This window comes from Ictalurus furcatus, chromosome 14, assembly GCF_023375685.1.
Source record: "Ictalurus furcatus strain D&B chromosome 14, Billie_1.0, whole genome shotgun sequence".
In the NCBI taxonomy this organism is placed as follows: Eukaryota; Metazoa; Chordata; class Actinopteri; order Siluriformes; family Ictaluridae; genus Ictalurus; species Ictalurus furcatus.
The window spans coordinates 17588308-17605132 of NC_071268.1; the positions used below are offsets into that span (position 1 = coordinate 17588308).

General features: G+C 39.0%; 2 protein-coding genes across 4 annotated transcripts in view; one reads left to right on the forward strand and one right to left on the reverse strand.

Moving 5' to 3' along the window:
• The window catches only part of otud7a (OTU deubiquitinase 7A), an 85050-nt gene extending 74323 nt beyond the window's left edge, over positions 1 to 10727 (reverse strand). For both annotated transcript variants that reach the window (XM_053641175.1, XM_053641174.1), the window contains exon 1: positions 9362 to 10727. The gene's annotated coding sequence lies outside the window, so the exon portion shown is untranslated. The remainder of the gene's footprint in view (positions 1 to 9361) is intronic.
• Positions 10728 to 13560: 2833 nt separating this feature from the next.
• Positions 13561 to 16825, forward strand: part of LOC128618377 (proprotein convertase subtilisin/kexin type 5) — a 34442-nt gene continuing 31177 nt past the window's right edge. For both annotated transcript variants that reach the window (XM_053641948.1, XM_053641949.1), the window contains exon 1: positions 13561 to 14969. In XM_053641948.1, coding sequence (XP_053497923.1) covers positions 14756 to 14969 — 214 coding nt within the window. In that variant the 5' untranslated portion in view covers positions 13561 to 14755. The remainder of the gene's footprint in view (positions 14970 to 16825) is intronic.

Consider the following 16825-nt stretch of genomic DNA (forward strand, 5'->3'; position numbering starts at 1 on the left):
AAGGGCTGGAAGGGAGGCGTCTAAGAGGCTGTCAGACACATATTCATGTTTATATTTCACAGTCTTAACAAGCATTTACAATAAGTATAGCAATGCCAAATAAAGCTTATATTTTTACCAAAGCATATTCAAACAAATTTTTTTCATATATTTTAAACATCACTGAATTAACACAAAATGAATATTGAACACTTAAACTTCCATAAATAGTTTAAGCAGTTAATACTAAGTAAGTTCACATTTAATTTCCTCATTCTCTTAACTCATAGCTTTCCTCTTCATTTCACTGTAAGTTACTGAATCATTCAAACTAATAACTGAATAATATGCTTTAAGATGAGTAACTGAATAATAAAATGATTATTTGATGGATTTACTAAAATGTTGTGCATAACCTTAAAAATAAAGACAAATGAATTTGCTACATGATCTCCAAAAAGAGGAAACATTAAAAAAACAACAACAACAAAAAACTGGGAGTCATTTGGTGAACTAGTATACAGTATGGTTGCACATAAATATATGTTGTATTGACTGTCCTGCTTGATTGTGCGTTAATCTCTGCGATCGCAAAATCGCAAAATCCTGGAGGGACTGCTTAATAGGCTTTTGAGATTTAAAAAATTCAATATAAACAAACAAATGTGTTAAAAGCAGGGTGACACCTGAGTGAATAAATAGCACTATAACGGTTATGCAATAGTTTGCTAATTATAATTACAAATACCTAATTACTGAAAGTAGAGATTTAAATAATTATTAGTCAACAGAACTCAATACACTAATCAACCCAAAATCAAAGCAGTTACTCAATAACCCAGTTAACCAATAAGAGTGTAGTAGGGATGTCACGAGAACCGATACTTTGGTACCAAGGCGGTACCAACATTCTTAAAATGTGACGGTACTTGTTTTTCTGCACTATCTTTGGAACCGATTCTAATGGCGGTACCGAGGTTGCAATTCTTCCGGACCTGAGGGGGGCAGCAAATACGCGCAACTGTTTTAGTCGGTCCACAAGTGGTGAAGAAAAAGAAGAATGCCTACAAGCACACGGGAAAAACTACAGAAGATTAGCTTAGCTTAACAAGTTTAGCTCTGCCTCGACTCGTTGAGAGGAAAAGAGAGGAAAGCTAGTATCCGTTTCCGGTGTGCAACCGATGCTATTGTTCATTTCAAACAAAGCGAGGAAACACCAGGAATTTGGCAAAGCACCTGAAAGACGGTCCTATATTATGTTTGTTTGAGGCAGCTGGCATTGTTGCAGTGAAACCAGCTAATGTTATGCTCCATGTAATGTTAGCAATGGCCTGTTATTTGTTAACGACACTAACACAGTCAGTGCGTTTACATGGACAACAATAATCCACTCTTAACCCGATTAAGACGATACTTTGATTAAGAAACTACCATGTAAACAGCAATTTTTAATACCTTAATCTGATTAAGGTCATACTCGAAGTAAACACTAATCAAATTAAGACATGTGGAGTACTCCTGTTTTAGTCGCATTATCGACCTGTATTACAGACATGTAAACACCTTAATCACATTATTAACGTCGTGTGAGAGTTTTCACCAAATTTTGCGACAGGACACGATCACACACGGCAGTGCTCAACATTTTACGACGAACAAGAAAGTACGGCTGCGTCCCAAACCGCATACTTGCCTACTATAGGCCTGTAGTAGATGTATCTCGGCTACTATATAGAAGGTAAGTACGCGGTTTGGGACGCAGCCCACGGCTTCAAGCAGTTGTCTATTTGCACGTACAGCATGACAAGTAATTAACTGAACTTAAAGCGTTCGTAAAAAAAATAAATAAAATCACCCAAAACTGTATACGGTACCATAACGAAGACGAACTGTATGTTGATATGTGAAATTCTGGAGGGACGTCGGGCGGCGTGGTACGGTGACGTAATGACGTGTGCCGTTAATCTAATTATGTTCTATAACATGTAAAACGGGTACATGAAAGGAGTATTCTAAAAGCGACTCATGTAAAAACCTTAATCACATTGTTATCTTACTCAGAGTAAGGTCAATAATTAGATTACTGCTGTCCATGTAAACGTAGTCATTGCAGTGTTATAAACTACCTCCGAATGGGCCACCATGCATTGCTATTCAGCCCGTGTCCTGTTAGCTAAATGTAGCCTCATGTCACTAATAATTATTCACATGTTCATGCTTTTAATAAATCTTTTTGGCCTGCCACCATATCAGTGAATTTAAACTAATGCTTACATTCAGAGTATAAGGTGTTTGTGTGTGTGTGTGTGTGTGTGTTGGGGGGGGAGGGGTTGTGTGCACGTTTAGGAGTGCACCTCCACTTGATAACTAAAATACTACCCCCCCCCTCACCCCCCCCCCCTGCCAGTATCAGCCAGAGGAGGATGTACTCCAGGAGAGTTTTTTATTTTATTTTATTTTTATACCATGGTATCGACTCTGGTATCAGGTATCGTGTACTTTTGGTGGTATCGGTACCGACTACTAGATTTTTGGTATCGTGACATCCCTAGAGTATAGTAGTTAGTCATTAAAAGAGCGGGTTCAGGTGTAATTTCACGTGCATGTATTGGTCCAGAAAAACACAAAGTAAAAAATTAAACAACAACAACTAAAGAATTATATGAAACTATCACTCGTTATGTTGCATAAATGCATAATAACATTGTACAACAAAAACTAAGAAGCATTTCAGTCTACTTCTTCACTATAAAGTCCCAAACAGGAAGTGCCAAAGCAACAGCATGTCCACATGACTAGTGCAGAGTTTGCTAAGGCAAATAGTGTATGGTTTAGAGGGTGCGGTTTCATTTGAAAAATGACGGGCCTCCCAGCAGTACCAATGACTTGTAAATTTCAACTTCAACAAAATGGCACAAGTAAGAATGTCATGTGCAATTGCAAAACACTGTAATGATGATTAATGGCAGCAGATTCTTTAGCATGCAGTCCATATTGCAGTCTCAACAAATGAAGAAAAACAACACGCTTGAATACACATTTTAAAAACTTTTTCATGTTTAGTGCATTTCCCTTTTTTTCCTTTAGTCCATTCTTGTCTATAGCTATATAAACACATGAAACCATAACATAATATTATTATAGTAAAGCATGTAGTCCATGCTACGCTTCCTGCCTTATTCCTATCCTAGAATGTCACAAGCTTGTTAGTGGACACAACCCTTCTATGTCCACTTTATCTGTTTTTCCTCTTCCTATCAGACAATATATCTAATGGGAAAACGACTATGTGCTTTTCTTTCCCAGCACAAGCCAACATGCAGCAGTCAGGGATGAAGACTAGTGAAAACTGACGCATATTAAACAGCGTTCCTAAAGAAGTGAGAGTAAAAAAATGTAGTCTTTCCTTCCTCTTTTTTTGTAAAGATTGAAATCAAATTCTAAATCTTTCTTGAATGCAGATATTTGAATTAACTTGCTTACAAGACATAATTGTTCCTTGCTCTTGATTTGTGTTGTAAATGTAATTTCTAGGAGAAGCCTATCAGTAACGGAAATCTAAATATGTTGCTTATGTTTGATGAGGGTGACTGGCTGCTTGTATGATAAAGGCTAGATATCTTCAACGGACCCTGCTTTGAGCCTCCATAGCAACCCACGCATGAAGATGCTGGCTTAAATACTACTGAACAGAATGCTGTAGATATGCATTAATCAGCCGATCACTACTGGGGCAAAAAAAGAAATGACAGCTTACATGCTGTGTTGGCTAAACCATGAAAAACTGCAATGCTGATACTTCTAGAACTAAGAGTCGTGCTATCAGCAAGTAAGTTCTGCAAATGCAGCAATGAGACTAAATGAAGATATCCCAGATATTTCCATGTGTGTGGAGAGGCCAGTGGTGAGTCTGTAATATAGAAATATGTTCTCATCTGTCACAGATATCAAACACAATGTCCATCTTGCAAAGTGAATATTGAATCATCCCACAGTACAGTATTGTCCAAACATTTTACACTGGATCTGGATCAAGTCCCACTAGATGTGTCCGTCCAATCCACATTGCACATTTTCCATCTGTAGAATGGCACGACAACACACTTACGTTTTATAATGACAGCTAACATCCATATGCGTCCGTGAAAAATTAGGGTTATTATTATTATTTACAATATGGGTTGCTTAAAAACTGAACAAGACAGTGGGATAGTTAATGAACTGCATATTTGTGTTTATTCTGTTTAACCGTATGTATCACTATACTGTACAAACATTTTGTGGACTTATGGACTTAAATCAAGACAGAGCATAAAACAAACATAAGAGGGTGCCTGAGCTTGTGTTTTAAATCCATCCACCCTTCCATTCATTCATTCATTCATTCATCTTCAGTAAATAATTTATCCTGTTCTGGGTCACAGCGGATGGGACACCAGTCAATTGCAGTGCACCATGCACACATTCCCCCACTCATTTACACCTAAAGGATGTTTCCAGTAGCTAATCCACCTAGTGATGAAGGAAAACCCACACAGACAGAGGGAGACATGCACAGAAACTGCACATCGACAGTAACCTGAGCTCAGGATCGAACCAGGAACACTGGAGATGTGAGACACGGTTAGATTTGGTTACATTTTAAACAGCAGTATTTTCATCACAGGGCACAATCACACGCACACTCACATACTCATTCACACACTACAGATAATTTAGACATGCCAGTCAGCTTACAATGGATGTCTTTGGAATGGGGAAGGAAACCGGAGCACCTGGAGGAAACTCTCGAAGCACAGGGAGAACATGCAAACTCTGTGCATACAGAGCGAAGGCGAGCAGGTGATATCCATCCATGCATATAAAAAAGAATCAAAATAAATGTATAATAAACAAATATATTACTATTTATAACATGCAGTAAATGAAAATTTGTGAGCAAACCTATAATTGTGATACGTATCATGTATTGCAGCAATGCCTTTAACTGTAGCCAATCAACCTACGGACATGTTTTTGGGAAGTGGGAGGTAATTCATGCAGACATGGGAAGAACTGAGGGAGGGAGGGAGCTCCACCACGCCACCCAGTTTAACATGACTATAAATTTTCAAAAATCCATTTAGGTTTTTTTGTTTTGTTTTGTTTTTATGACTCAAACAAACCTTCCTGTTTCTGCCCTCAGTTTCCTTTCTCTTACTCTAGCTCCATTCACAATTCCTATTCCCTTCCTCATTATTCTGGCCTCAATGTGACCTCTCCCTGGAGCACTTAACATTGCTTCCCCACCTGTGAGGATGTGGAGCACTTCAAAGCACCATACAGTGATTGAGCACTGATTGCTGTGGGCCACTTGACTCATTTCATCTCATCTTGTGGACTAAACTTTCCGGGAATGAGGTGGGAGGGAGATGGAATTCTCTGAAGAAAGAGGCGACAGTTTCTCCCTTTGATGGGCTCAGCCTTTTCAGTGCTGCTCCTTTTAAACAAATTTGATCATCGCTGTGATATATTTCACTTATTATGTAAGGGAAAAAACTACAGACAAGAGCATCTGCACACACATATACTCCAGATAATCATACTCTGCTGTGTGGCTAACCCTGATTTGTATTTTTTTTTTTTTAATCAAAGCTAAAAATGATTGGGACTTAATACTTGAAGGCCCTTCACAAATGAAAAGAATCAAAAAATTGAAAGACAGTGACATGGCACAGCATGAGACAATGTGCATGAGAAAACATGAGTATTTGAGCACAGTTGTATTGTTCATAAATGTCATGGCATACTGTGAAAATTTCATTTTCATTTCAGCACCGTACACTGTATTTTCATGTCAGCCTTTTTGCACACGTACAATTCTGACATCCGTACAATTCTGACATTCTGGGTTTGTTTGGGGTCTTTTTTCCGACTCTCATGGTAATGATTGTATTTCCCTAAGAACTACATATACAGTGCCCTCCACTATTATTGGCACCCTTGGAAAATTTGAGCAAAGAAGGCTGTGAAAAATTGTTTTTATTGTTTAACCTTTTGTTAAAAAAATTCACAAAAAAAACCCCCACAAAATCATGTCCTGCCATAGCCATCTCAGTCCCCTGACTTGAAATCCATAGAAAACCTGTGAGGTGAACTGAAGAGTCCACCAGCGTAGCCCTTGAAATTTGAAGGATCTGAAGAGATTCTGTATGGAGGAATGGTCTCCGATCCCTTGCCGTGTATCTCCAACCTCATCAGGCATTATAGGAGAAGACTCAGAGCTGTTATCTTGGCAAAGGGAGGTAGCACAAAGTATTGACTAGAAGGGTGCCAGTAATTGTTGCACAACCTATATTTAACAAAGATATTTTTAATAAACCTGTGTTTTGTTTGCAATTGTTTGATATTCACGAGAACAGAGAATTTTTGCGAACTTTTTTAACAAAAGATCAAAAGGTTAAACAATAAAGACAAATTTTCACAGCCTTCTTTGCTCATACTTACCAAGGGTGCCAATATTAGTGGAGGGCACTGTAAATATCAAATACAGCAATCTGTTGGGGAAAAATGACTATTTACCATCAGTTACTGGTTTAATAAAATAATGACTGTTTCATATTGTAAATAGATAATAGATTATGTGAATTTCTGATAGCGTTACTAATGTGATAATCTAATCCACACAATTATGAAATGAAAGTTAATAAAGACAAGCTTATTTTTTTAAAAAAACCTGTTGGAGTGCTCCAATTTTCAAGGCAATGTTCATATTTTATTATTTATTCTTTATGTATTTATAATTTTAAAAGAAATCTATATCATAGTTATATAGCCTTCATATTAAGTATTATCTGTACATATCAACATATTTTATGTATCTGTTTTTATATATCAGTTTCATTTTAATTATATGTTCTTTTAATTATGCTTTCTTAATGAGTTCAAAAAGCAGCACACAACAATACTAAAATGCCAAGGCCTGAGCTCTTAGTAACCCTATACCAGCAGCATTTCTGCTCAGTGTTTCTGAACATGTCTATGAATTTCATGTAGTCACTGATCAGCAGCCAAGCGCAGCCCCCATTGCCCTGCTATACACAGGCCTACAGTGACCACACTGGTCAGTGTTTCCGCTTTGCTGTTTTGCCCTGATTGTTCCATCTGTCTCTCAATGTCTCTAACGACTAATCTCCGTCTGTAATGAAATAACAAATGCAGAGTGGAACTCCATCAGCATGGGATAAAAATATTGTCTCATTGGGCTATTTGATCAAATTAGAGACTGTCAGGTCAAGGTCATTTCTTCATCCATTCATCGTCAGTAAGCACTTTATCCTGGTCAGGGTCATGGTGGAGTATATACTGGGAACACTAAGCATGAGGTAGGAATACATCCTAGATGGGATGACAGTCCATCACAGAGCAACATACACACACACACACACACACACACACACATTCACATGTAGGGGCAATTTAGTGTAATCAGTCTATCTACTGTAATATTTTTGGCTGAAAACCCACACGAACACGATGAGAACATGCAGAAACAGTCAGTCAGATACAGACAGTGACCCAAGCTCTGGATCAGGCCATGGACTGTGGACCACCGTGCCACCCAGATTAATCTCCTAATTTTTTTCATTTGCTTTTGTAAAATATCAGTGAAATTTAATTAAATGACATGACAAAAGATATGAAGAAGAGAGATTGAAAATGCAACTCAACTATACACAACTATACACTAGTTACACAATTATGCTTGTACTGCCACTTGTATGATTTTGAATACTGTTTGGAGAATTGATAAATAATATATATTTGTACATGTGGTCTTTAGGTTTATTTCATCAGACATAATGTGCAACAGGCACATAGGTTGTGAACCTCGAAATGACTACTGAGTTCATACAGGTCGTCATGATATCGTTCAGAGCTCTATCTATATCTATCTATATATATCTACAATATTTGTTCAAAATTTGAGAAGGCTAAAGCATAGGCACACACAGCGAACTTGATTTGCTCAGGATATTCCAGGTCAACTCTGACATATGCTAAATATTACTCACATAGCTTTAACATATGATGCACATTTCCCATAGATCCTCTACATGATAGCTATGTAAAGAGCCTTTATTCATGTGTAGTGCATACCAAACCAAAATGATTCACACACACAAAAAAAGCCAGAAACAAATGCTGGTCCATGTCACATGGCAAAATGTCTAGAGATTGATTAACAGTACAGTGTTCATCTGGGTCTGTTTAGAGTTAAATAAACACTGATGATTTTGCTGTATAATTCTCACGGATTTGCAGTACAACACTTAAGGTAAGGGTTTGCATGGTAGAAAACCGGGCTAACATTACATTTCAGCCAAAAAAAAAAAAAGGCAAGTCTATGGGTCTTCAGCCTTTAATACTGACGTTTCTGCTGTTAAATGTTATCTATGTTTATGAACATTAAAGCACCAAGTGGCTACACACTAAAGAGACTGGAAGAGATCAATGATATCACACCAGTGTCTCTATTGTTATATATATATATATATATATATATATATATATATATATATATATATATGTATGTATGTATGTATGTATATATATATATATATATATATATGTATGTGTGTGTGTGTGTGTGTGTATATATATATATATATATATATATATATATATATATATATATATATACACACACACACACACACACACACACACACACACACGTTGAACTTCACATAAGCCGAAATCCATTAAATAGGCTACGTGCAACGCTGACAAAGCAGAATTTAGATCTGTTGTTGTAGCCTTCATAGTGTTGATAAGGAAACTGTGAGCTAACTAATTGTAGTTGTACAGGTAGACAGCCGTGTAGCCCATCTTAGAGCATCTATAAAATAGACTAAGTTAGGCTACATAATGAAAGCAAAGCGGAATAACGAAACGGGAGCACATCCTGATGTTGTGCAGTAAGTGCAGGCTGAATTCTAAGCCCAGCTGGTGCTATTCAATGCTGACAACAATAAAAACGATACAAAATGTTCAATCCTGATGTTGCAAGCACAGCGCATTGTTTGTGATCTTTATGTCGTTTAGCCCCGTTACGCCACAGCGATAATCCGTGATGCCACACGTCTATAGACAAAGAGACGGCTTTCCGACTGATTCCACCGATGCAATCAGAAGGAACTACGTCCACATACATTTCTGAAAACACACCGAAAATTCCTGAGCACCTGCTTCAGAAACTGCCTCGGATACAGACCTCGATATCCGCAAGATGCAAGTGAAAGCGGTACGAGCACGTAGGGGGAGGAAGACAGGTGCACCTGTTCAGGATACGCAGTGATTCGAGCCGGTTAGCGTTCAGCGGGATTCAAACATGTCTTACCTTTCCTTAGTCAGTCATAATTCCTCATTTCACGTCGACAAATCAACCCTCCAGTAAAATATGGCTTTAAAAGACACAGGCCAAAACGGACTCCACGTCTAACAGCCTCATCCTTATGTTGTACAGCGATGCAGCAGCACAGTGTCAACGCCACGCCCACTCAGCAGCTCCGTCCCATGACGTCAGCGAGAGACATTATTCCACGCCCATTCTGTAAAAGTGCTGCCACTTCTCACCTGCTGTACCCTTTCTGTTCACTCCTCCCATCCTGTACTGTTTCTGTTCACTCTTACTACCACCCTGTACCGTTTCTGTTCACTCTTACTACCACCCTGTACCATTTCTGTTCACTCTTACTACCACCCTGTACCATTTCTGTTCACTCCTACCACCCTGTACCGTTTCTGTTCACTCTTACTACCACCCTGTACCGTTTCTGTTCACTCTTACTACCACCCTGTACCCTTTCTGTTCACTCCTCCCACCCTGTACCGTTTCTGTTCACTCTTACTACCACCCTGTACCATTTCTGTTCACTCTTACTACCACCCTGTACCCTTTCTGTTCACTCCTCCCATCCTGTACCATTTCTGTTCACTCCTCCCATCCTGTACCATTTCTGTTCACTCTTACTACCACCCTGTACCGTTTCTGTTCACTCCTACCACCCTGTACCGTTCTGTTCACTCTTACTACCGTGTACCTTTTCTGTTCACTCTTACTACCACCCTGTACCATTTCTGCTCACTCCTACCTACCCTGTACCGTTTCTGCTCACTCCTACCACCCTGTACCGTTTCTGTTCACTCTTACTACCACCCTGTACCATTTCTGCTCACTCCTACCTACCCTGTGCCGTTTCTGCTCACTCCTACCACCCTGTACCGTTTCTGTTCACTCTTACTACCTACCCTGTACCATTTCTGCTCACTCCTACCACCCTGTACCGTTTCTGTTCACTCCTACATACCCTGTACCATTTCTGCTCACTCCTACCTACCCTGTACCGTTTCTGTTCACTCCTACCACCCTGTACCTTTTCTGTTCACTCTTACTACCCTGACCCTGTACTGTTTCTGTTTACTCCTACCACATGGTACCATTTCTGTTCACTCCTACCTGCCTGTACTGCTTCTGTTCACTCCTACTACCCTGACCCTATACTGTTTACTGTTCACTTCCACCACCCTGATTCTGTCCCGTTTCTGTTCACTCTTACTACCCTGTACCGTTTCTGATCACTCCTACTACTTAGTACACTTTAGTTATACAGAAATAGTATTAAAGTGTAACTTTAGCTTGTGTTAAATTTATTTAAAAGTTTAAAATGTTAAAATTGAACTATTTCAAGAATACTGTTAGGAACAGGTTGCCAACCCTGGTCCTGAAGTACCCTCTGTCCTACACATTATACAGTTTTCCCTGCTCTAACACACCCAATTCAACTCAGAATGGGTTGTTAATTAGCTGATTAGTTGAGTCATGTGTGTTGCGAGCAGGGGAAACACTACAATGTTTAAGACACGGGGTACTCCATGAACAGGCTTGGGAAGGTGTGCCAAAAGGTGTATGTTTAACAACCAAGATACTTCTCAGAGCATATTATAATTAGAACAAATAAAATCAAATATTTTTCAAGCCTGAAAACAAAAACACATGCTCAAACAGAAAGCAATATTTTCAATGCATTTTATTAGGATATATGCACTTAGAGCATAAGCGCTTGGTAGTAAACCCACATAACTTTACGAAGATTCCCTTCCAAGTAACAAATGCACTTTTTTCTCCTCTAAACAGCTAATTACAAATGAATACAACTCGTGCTGTTCAGATGAAAAGAAACTCATAGAGCAACTTAAGTTAATGAACAGATTATTACCTATATTGTATACTAACAATATACCGTTTGTCCCTCCCATAAGAAGCAGTGTGAAACACCAATCACAGACTAAACAGTTTCTAAATGACACAAAAACCTTCATCATTAAAGCACTATTCTTAGCTACTTTTCAAATAAAAGGTGTCCTTGGTTCATTTCTAAAAATAAAATAAAATAAAATAAAAGCCAATACAAATGAAAAGGAACTTTCAAAGCTGTTGATAGGCTATACGAGTTCATATGACGCTGACAAAATTATTATGTATTTTATATGGGTCTAGTGTATGCTGTAAAGATAAAGAGCATAAGTAAACTGGTAAACTGATGACACAAGCCTGCACTGGAAAAGCTCCCTCCCTCATTTAGACATGGACTCCACAGCGAGGTTAACACTCTCACCCCCTCTGCTGTTCACATATTTTAAAGCAGGTTTCTGCAGACCAGACCCAATTTCCTTGGCATATTTCTGCTACAGAAACAAAAAGGAATAATAAAAATAATTGAGCACAAATGGAATTATAATGATAATTTTAATAATGTAACTGGACATAGAACATTTGATCCTGCATATCACAGCTTGTGGATCAGAAGGATCAAAGAAAAAGGCTAGAATCATGCAAGCAAAAAGATGGGCAAAACAAAGGTATATCATATTTGAATCCAACACTGATATGCAGGTCATTTCAGAACAAACCACTCATATGCCTTTGTCAGTGATGAACAATAAAGCGCAACGCCAATGGGCATATGGATATCAGAACTGGAGTCTTGGGGTTTCCATTTGTTTGTTTGGACAAACACAGGTTTGCACTGCATCATGCTACTGAAAGGATTCAAATTTGGCCCAAACAACATGAATCCATTGTATGCAGCTTTGTGAACAAGCTGGTGGTGGCCCTGTGATGGTGTAAGGAATGTTTTACTGGAAAATATGATGCCACTTATACCTAGTGAAGAACATCTGAATGGCACAATGTGACACTCATACCACTGGGAGGGACAATGTTATCCTTGTAGAACCTGTACAAGGTACATAGTGACACCCAGATACAGTAGCAGCAGCAAACACCTCCTGGAGTTGTACACCTCTAAATAATGCCCATGAGTAGGAGGTAATTCTAGTAGAGTGGCAATTAAACTGTAGGGGATAGCTGTCCAGCCCACCTGTAGTGCATACGATGGCATCAGTGGGCCGGCCTCGGCTTAGACAAGCCCCCTGTGTCTTTCTTCCATGACATATGAACAGCTGGTCTGAGGAATGGATGGGTGACATCTCTTCTAAATAATAACACTCTAAAGTCAGCCAAGAGTCACCTGGTCACAACTACATGCAAGGAAATCTTACCGGCAGACCATACAATTCCCTGATATTTAGATAAAGTGATTGCTCGCAAAAAAAGCAGTTTTCAAAGATAATACCCATTTCAGTTCAGCTGTGACACATTTCTGTTCATGGTGTTTGGGGTCCAGCCATAGATTGATAAACCACTTCTGAAAAGCCTGTAGCTCCAGCAAACCAAAGTGTATCCCTAATGCAGCTGCCATTAGCAATCCTAGAATCTTTAATAGATGCCGTTATAACATATACATACACACAATAACATCTGCCACATGTTGGGGTAATGGCACGAGTAGAATTCTTAGTTAATCTAGCTTCAGGACAGTGATTTAGGTGGCTGAGGTTCCAGTGAGACCAAGCCTTATAATGTGCTCAAAGAGGGTGGAGTATGCTGATGTCACTGGCCATGTGGTGGAAGAGAGAGGCTGAGGACTTTGAATTGAAATTGAATTGCCTGTCCTTGGAACACCACCCTTAAACAGCATCTGTATTGTAGGGTGATAGGGACATGATAATAAGTGTTTTGCAGATCCTCTGACAAGAACCAGTCATATGTTTGTACTACCTAACCCATGGTATTGGCAAAAGGCTCTCAGATGCCACCCAGGAGTGCATGATTTTCCCTGCTGTCTAAGGCAAAGGATGAAACCCTGGTTAGTGTTTTAAAACAGAACCAGAATACGAAGAGCTAAAGGCGTCATGTGCAGGATCTGTTTGGTCCATGCTGGGTTCTTGGTTCTGAGACCTGTGCTGTCCTATCCAGGGAAAACGTGTAAAGCTGCAGATAAACAGAAATCCAGTTAATTTAGCAGACACAGCAATGAACAGCACGTGGTATGACAAGGGAACACAATTATAGCACAATATTCGGAGGAGGGAGAAACTGACTTATAATTTAACGAACAAGGCAGTGACGGTATAATACAGGTTAATAAGGGAACATCATCTCGAAGCTAATGGATGATAAGGAGCCCTAAAACGTTCTATGAAAAAAATTATATATACAAAATATACAAAAACACACTTACCTATGTAATAAAGGGGCAGGGGTGAGAGGAGTCTATCCCCAGCTTTTGAGGACAGGAGACCTGTAGCTCTGACCATGGTCACAAGCTGCTAAGCGGATCATACATATTGCATACATGTGGCAAGAGGAAGAAGAAGGGGGTGGCTGATTAACAGCAGTAATTATGCATCATATATTACTAGGTCACTTTGTTGGAAGTTTTGGCATATGAGACCTTATTAAAAGAGATTAAATCCATCCATCCATTAATTTTCTATACCGCTGATCTTACACAGGGTCACAGGGGAGCCTAGAGCATATCCAAGGGAACTCGGGGCACAAGGTGGGGGACACACTGGACAGGCTGCCAACCTATCGAAGGGCACAATTGCACATTCATTCACACACCTAATCACACAGAATTTAGAGATGCCGATCAGCCTACAGCGCGTGATGTTAGACTGGGGAGGAAACCGTAGTACCCGGAGGAAACCCCCAAAGCACAGGAAGAACATGCAAACTCTGAAAGGGCTGAAATGGGAATTATTATTCATAAAGTAGCAATTACTTTATTAAGAAACATAGAATTTGGATTCGATGTAATCTAAGAGACATTTACAGTACTAAACCCTAAGCTTAAGAAGACAATTGAATGAACTATAAATTTTACACTTCAGAGCAATGCTCTCCTCAGTGGTCTACCTGCTAATTCTATTGCTAGGTTGCAATATATTCAAAACTCTGTGGCTAGACTTCTCACACATACCAAGCGCTCAGCTCACATTACTCTAGTTAACTAGACCTTATTATTGCTGTTTTAGCAGTTAAGTAGACCTTATTATTGCTGTTTTAGTAGTTAACTAGACCTTATTATTGGTGGTTTAATAGTTAACTAGACCTGTGATGGGAAATGATTTTTTACAAGATCACAATCATAATCTCTGTTATGCAACTATGGCAGAGAATTTTAGATAAATGATACATCACAGACTACAACATTTTCTAAAATGCAGTGTGAATGAAGCTGGACTCTAGGTGGCCCCTCAGTCCCTCTGTCCCATCCTCCGTAACTCGTTTAGAGAAGCAGGGTTTGTTAAGAAGCCGGACCGCTGGTATTAACTCACACAGCGCCGCTTAGATTTGTAAAACCGGGATTTCTGCGCACTGAAAATGCGTTTCAGAGCTTCGCAAAAGATGAAAGCTGTTTTAATGCAGTTTTTAGTATTATTACTGGGTTGCCTTTTTATTTCTGTACAAGCAAACGTGTCGTCCGTGTCGTGTCCCAGTGGACAGTTTGCTTTTAAAAACCGCTGCGTTTTGTGTCATCCCACCTGCGCCGAGTGTGAGGGCCATGAACTCTTCCAGTGTACCGCATGTGGCTCGGGTAAGTCATCATCCACGCATTTCTTATAAAATATCTCTCAGTGTGGCAGGTGTTATCCCTGCAAATAAACTTCTAAAAGTTGTACACAGTGCTGAACTCTTCTGCGCACGCGCCCGAGTCTTCGAGGTGTTTTTTTTTTTCTTTAACTAAAGGGCACTGATTTTCTTTCCATGGTGTGAACGGTATTAATATATATCTTTATATCTATTCTTCACTGTCATGACCAACTGTTTTGTCGTTTAAATTTAAGTGAAAGTTAAGTGTTTTAAAAGACTCGTTAAAGGTATGCTGTGCATCTTTGAAGTGGTCGGTAGCAGGAGGCTAATTGGTGTTATCCGTCATTTATTATACTGAAGCTCACACACTTAGCAGACTTTCCAGAAGGACTGTTTTAATTTCCCATGCCACTGATCAGCATTATGATAGTGAGTCACTTGCTAAATTCCTCCACATGTATTTTTAGTGGTTGGAGGGGGATGTATGGGGGTTGTTGCCTCTGGGTTGGAGGGAAAACACTATTGTATGTATTCACAGGTGAGAGCACATAAACAGTGAGAGCACTGCTGAAAAAAACACAACAGAAACGCTCATAGAATTTGTAATGGTTATAACGGGAATTGTATTGGTTTGAATGGAAACTGTAATGGTCCCTGTGGGTTTCTACTGGTAATTTGGTGCCTTCTGTTGGTATCATGTTATGTCTAGTGGATACCATTAAGGGCCAATAATGGTAATGGGAATTGTTTCAATGGTTAGCTGATGGTTTGTAATGGTATTTGTAGTGGAAACCAAGCCACTATTAGCTACAAATTTATTTATATAATCTTCTTTATTTAATATTCAGTTTTTCAAAAAATATAATTTCCCCCGTGTGATCAGTAATGTCTGTCTGTCTATCTAGCTATTTTTCATTGTGCCAGTGATTGTCCTAATGTAGAAAAATAGTGGAAAACGGGTGTTAAAGGAGTAGAAATGTCCAGGTTTTGTCCTTTCTAGCATTTACTCAATAATTCTTATCCTTATCTCAGTCCACTGCATATGTAGCACAGTGAGCAGAATTTCAACACCTTTCATTCAACTGGGAAAAAGCTGATTATTCAAAATTCACTCATAATGAAAGTCTTTTTTTATTATTATTATTTTTTTATATATAAACTTGCCTATACAGATCAATGCAGTAAAAATTATTTCTGGTTCTTTATACTTCCCCTGAGGATTTACATTTTTACACGATCGGACCATCACAACTGCAAAAATGACTCAAATCCCTGTCAATGAAAAACTACTGTATTCCCATCTTTTAACAGACAACAATCTCATCTCTGAATACACAACAGATGCAGTAGATGGAGTTTAGGTTGAGCAACTTTGAAGTATTCCATTAACGGTTCAGTTAATAGTAAACAGAGAACCATTGTAAGAGTAGGAGCCTTCAGGGTATCTGATACTTTAGTATGTGCTGCTGCTCAGACTACCTGTCTTCCCCTGTTCTTTCCTGTAGAGTCCAGTTATGAATAGCAAACTGTAGATTAGCTACAGTTGCAATCAAAATTATTCAACCCCCATTGCAAATCAGGTTTATTGTAGAAATTTACAGACTTTCAGCTGTTTGCAATGAACAAATCAAACAAAAGCGATTGAAATAGCTCAACACAACAAATGCTTCAAGTGATTTCCCCAAATTCAACTGAAAATGCAAATTCTCCAGTTTCAAAATTATTCAACCCCCTGAATAGAATCCCTCACAACAGCACAAATATACAAAACAGGTGTTGTCTGAAGCACACCTGATGCAATTAATCAAGGGCTTCATTAATTGCACCAAGTGTGCTTGAGATGTAACACAGGAAATACCT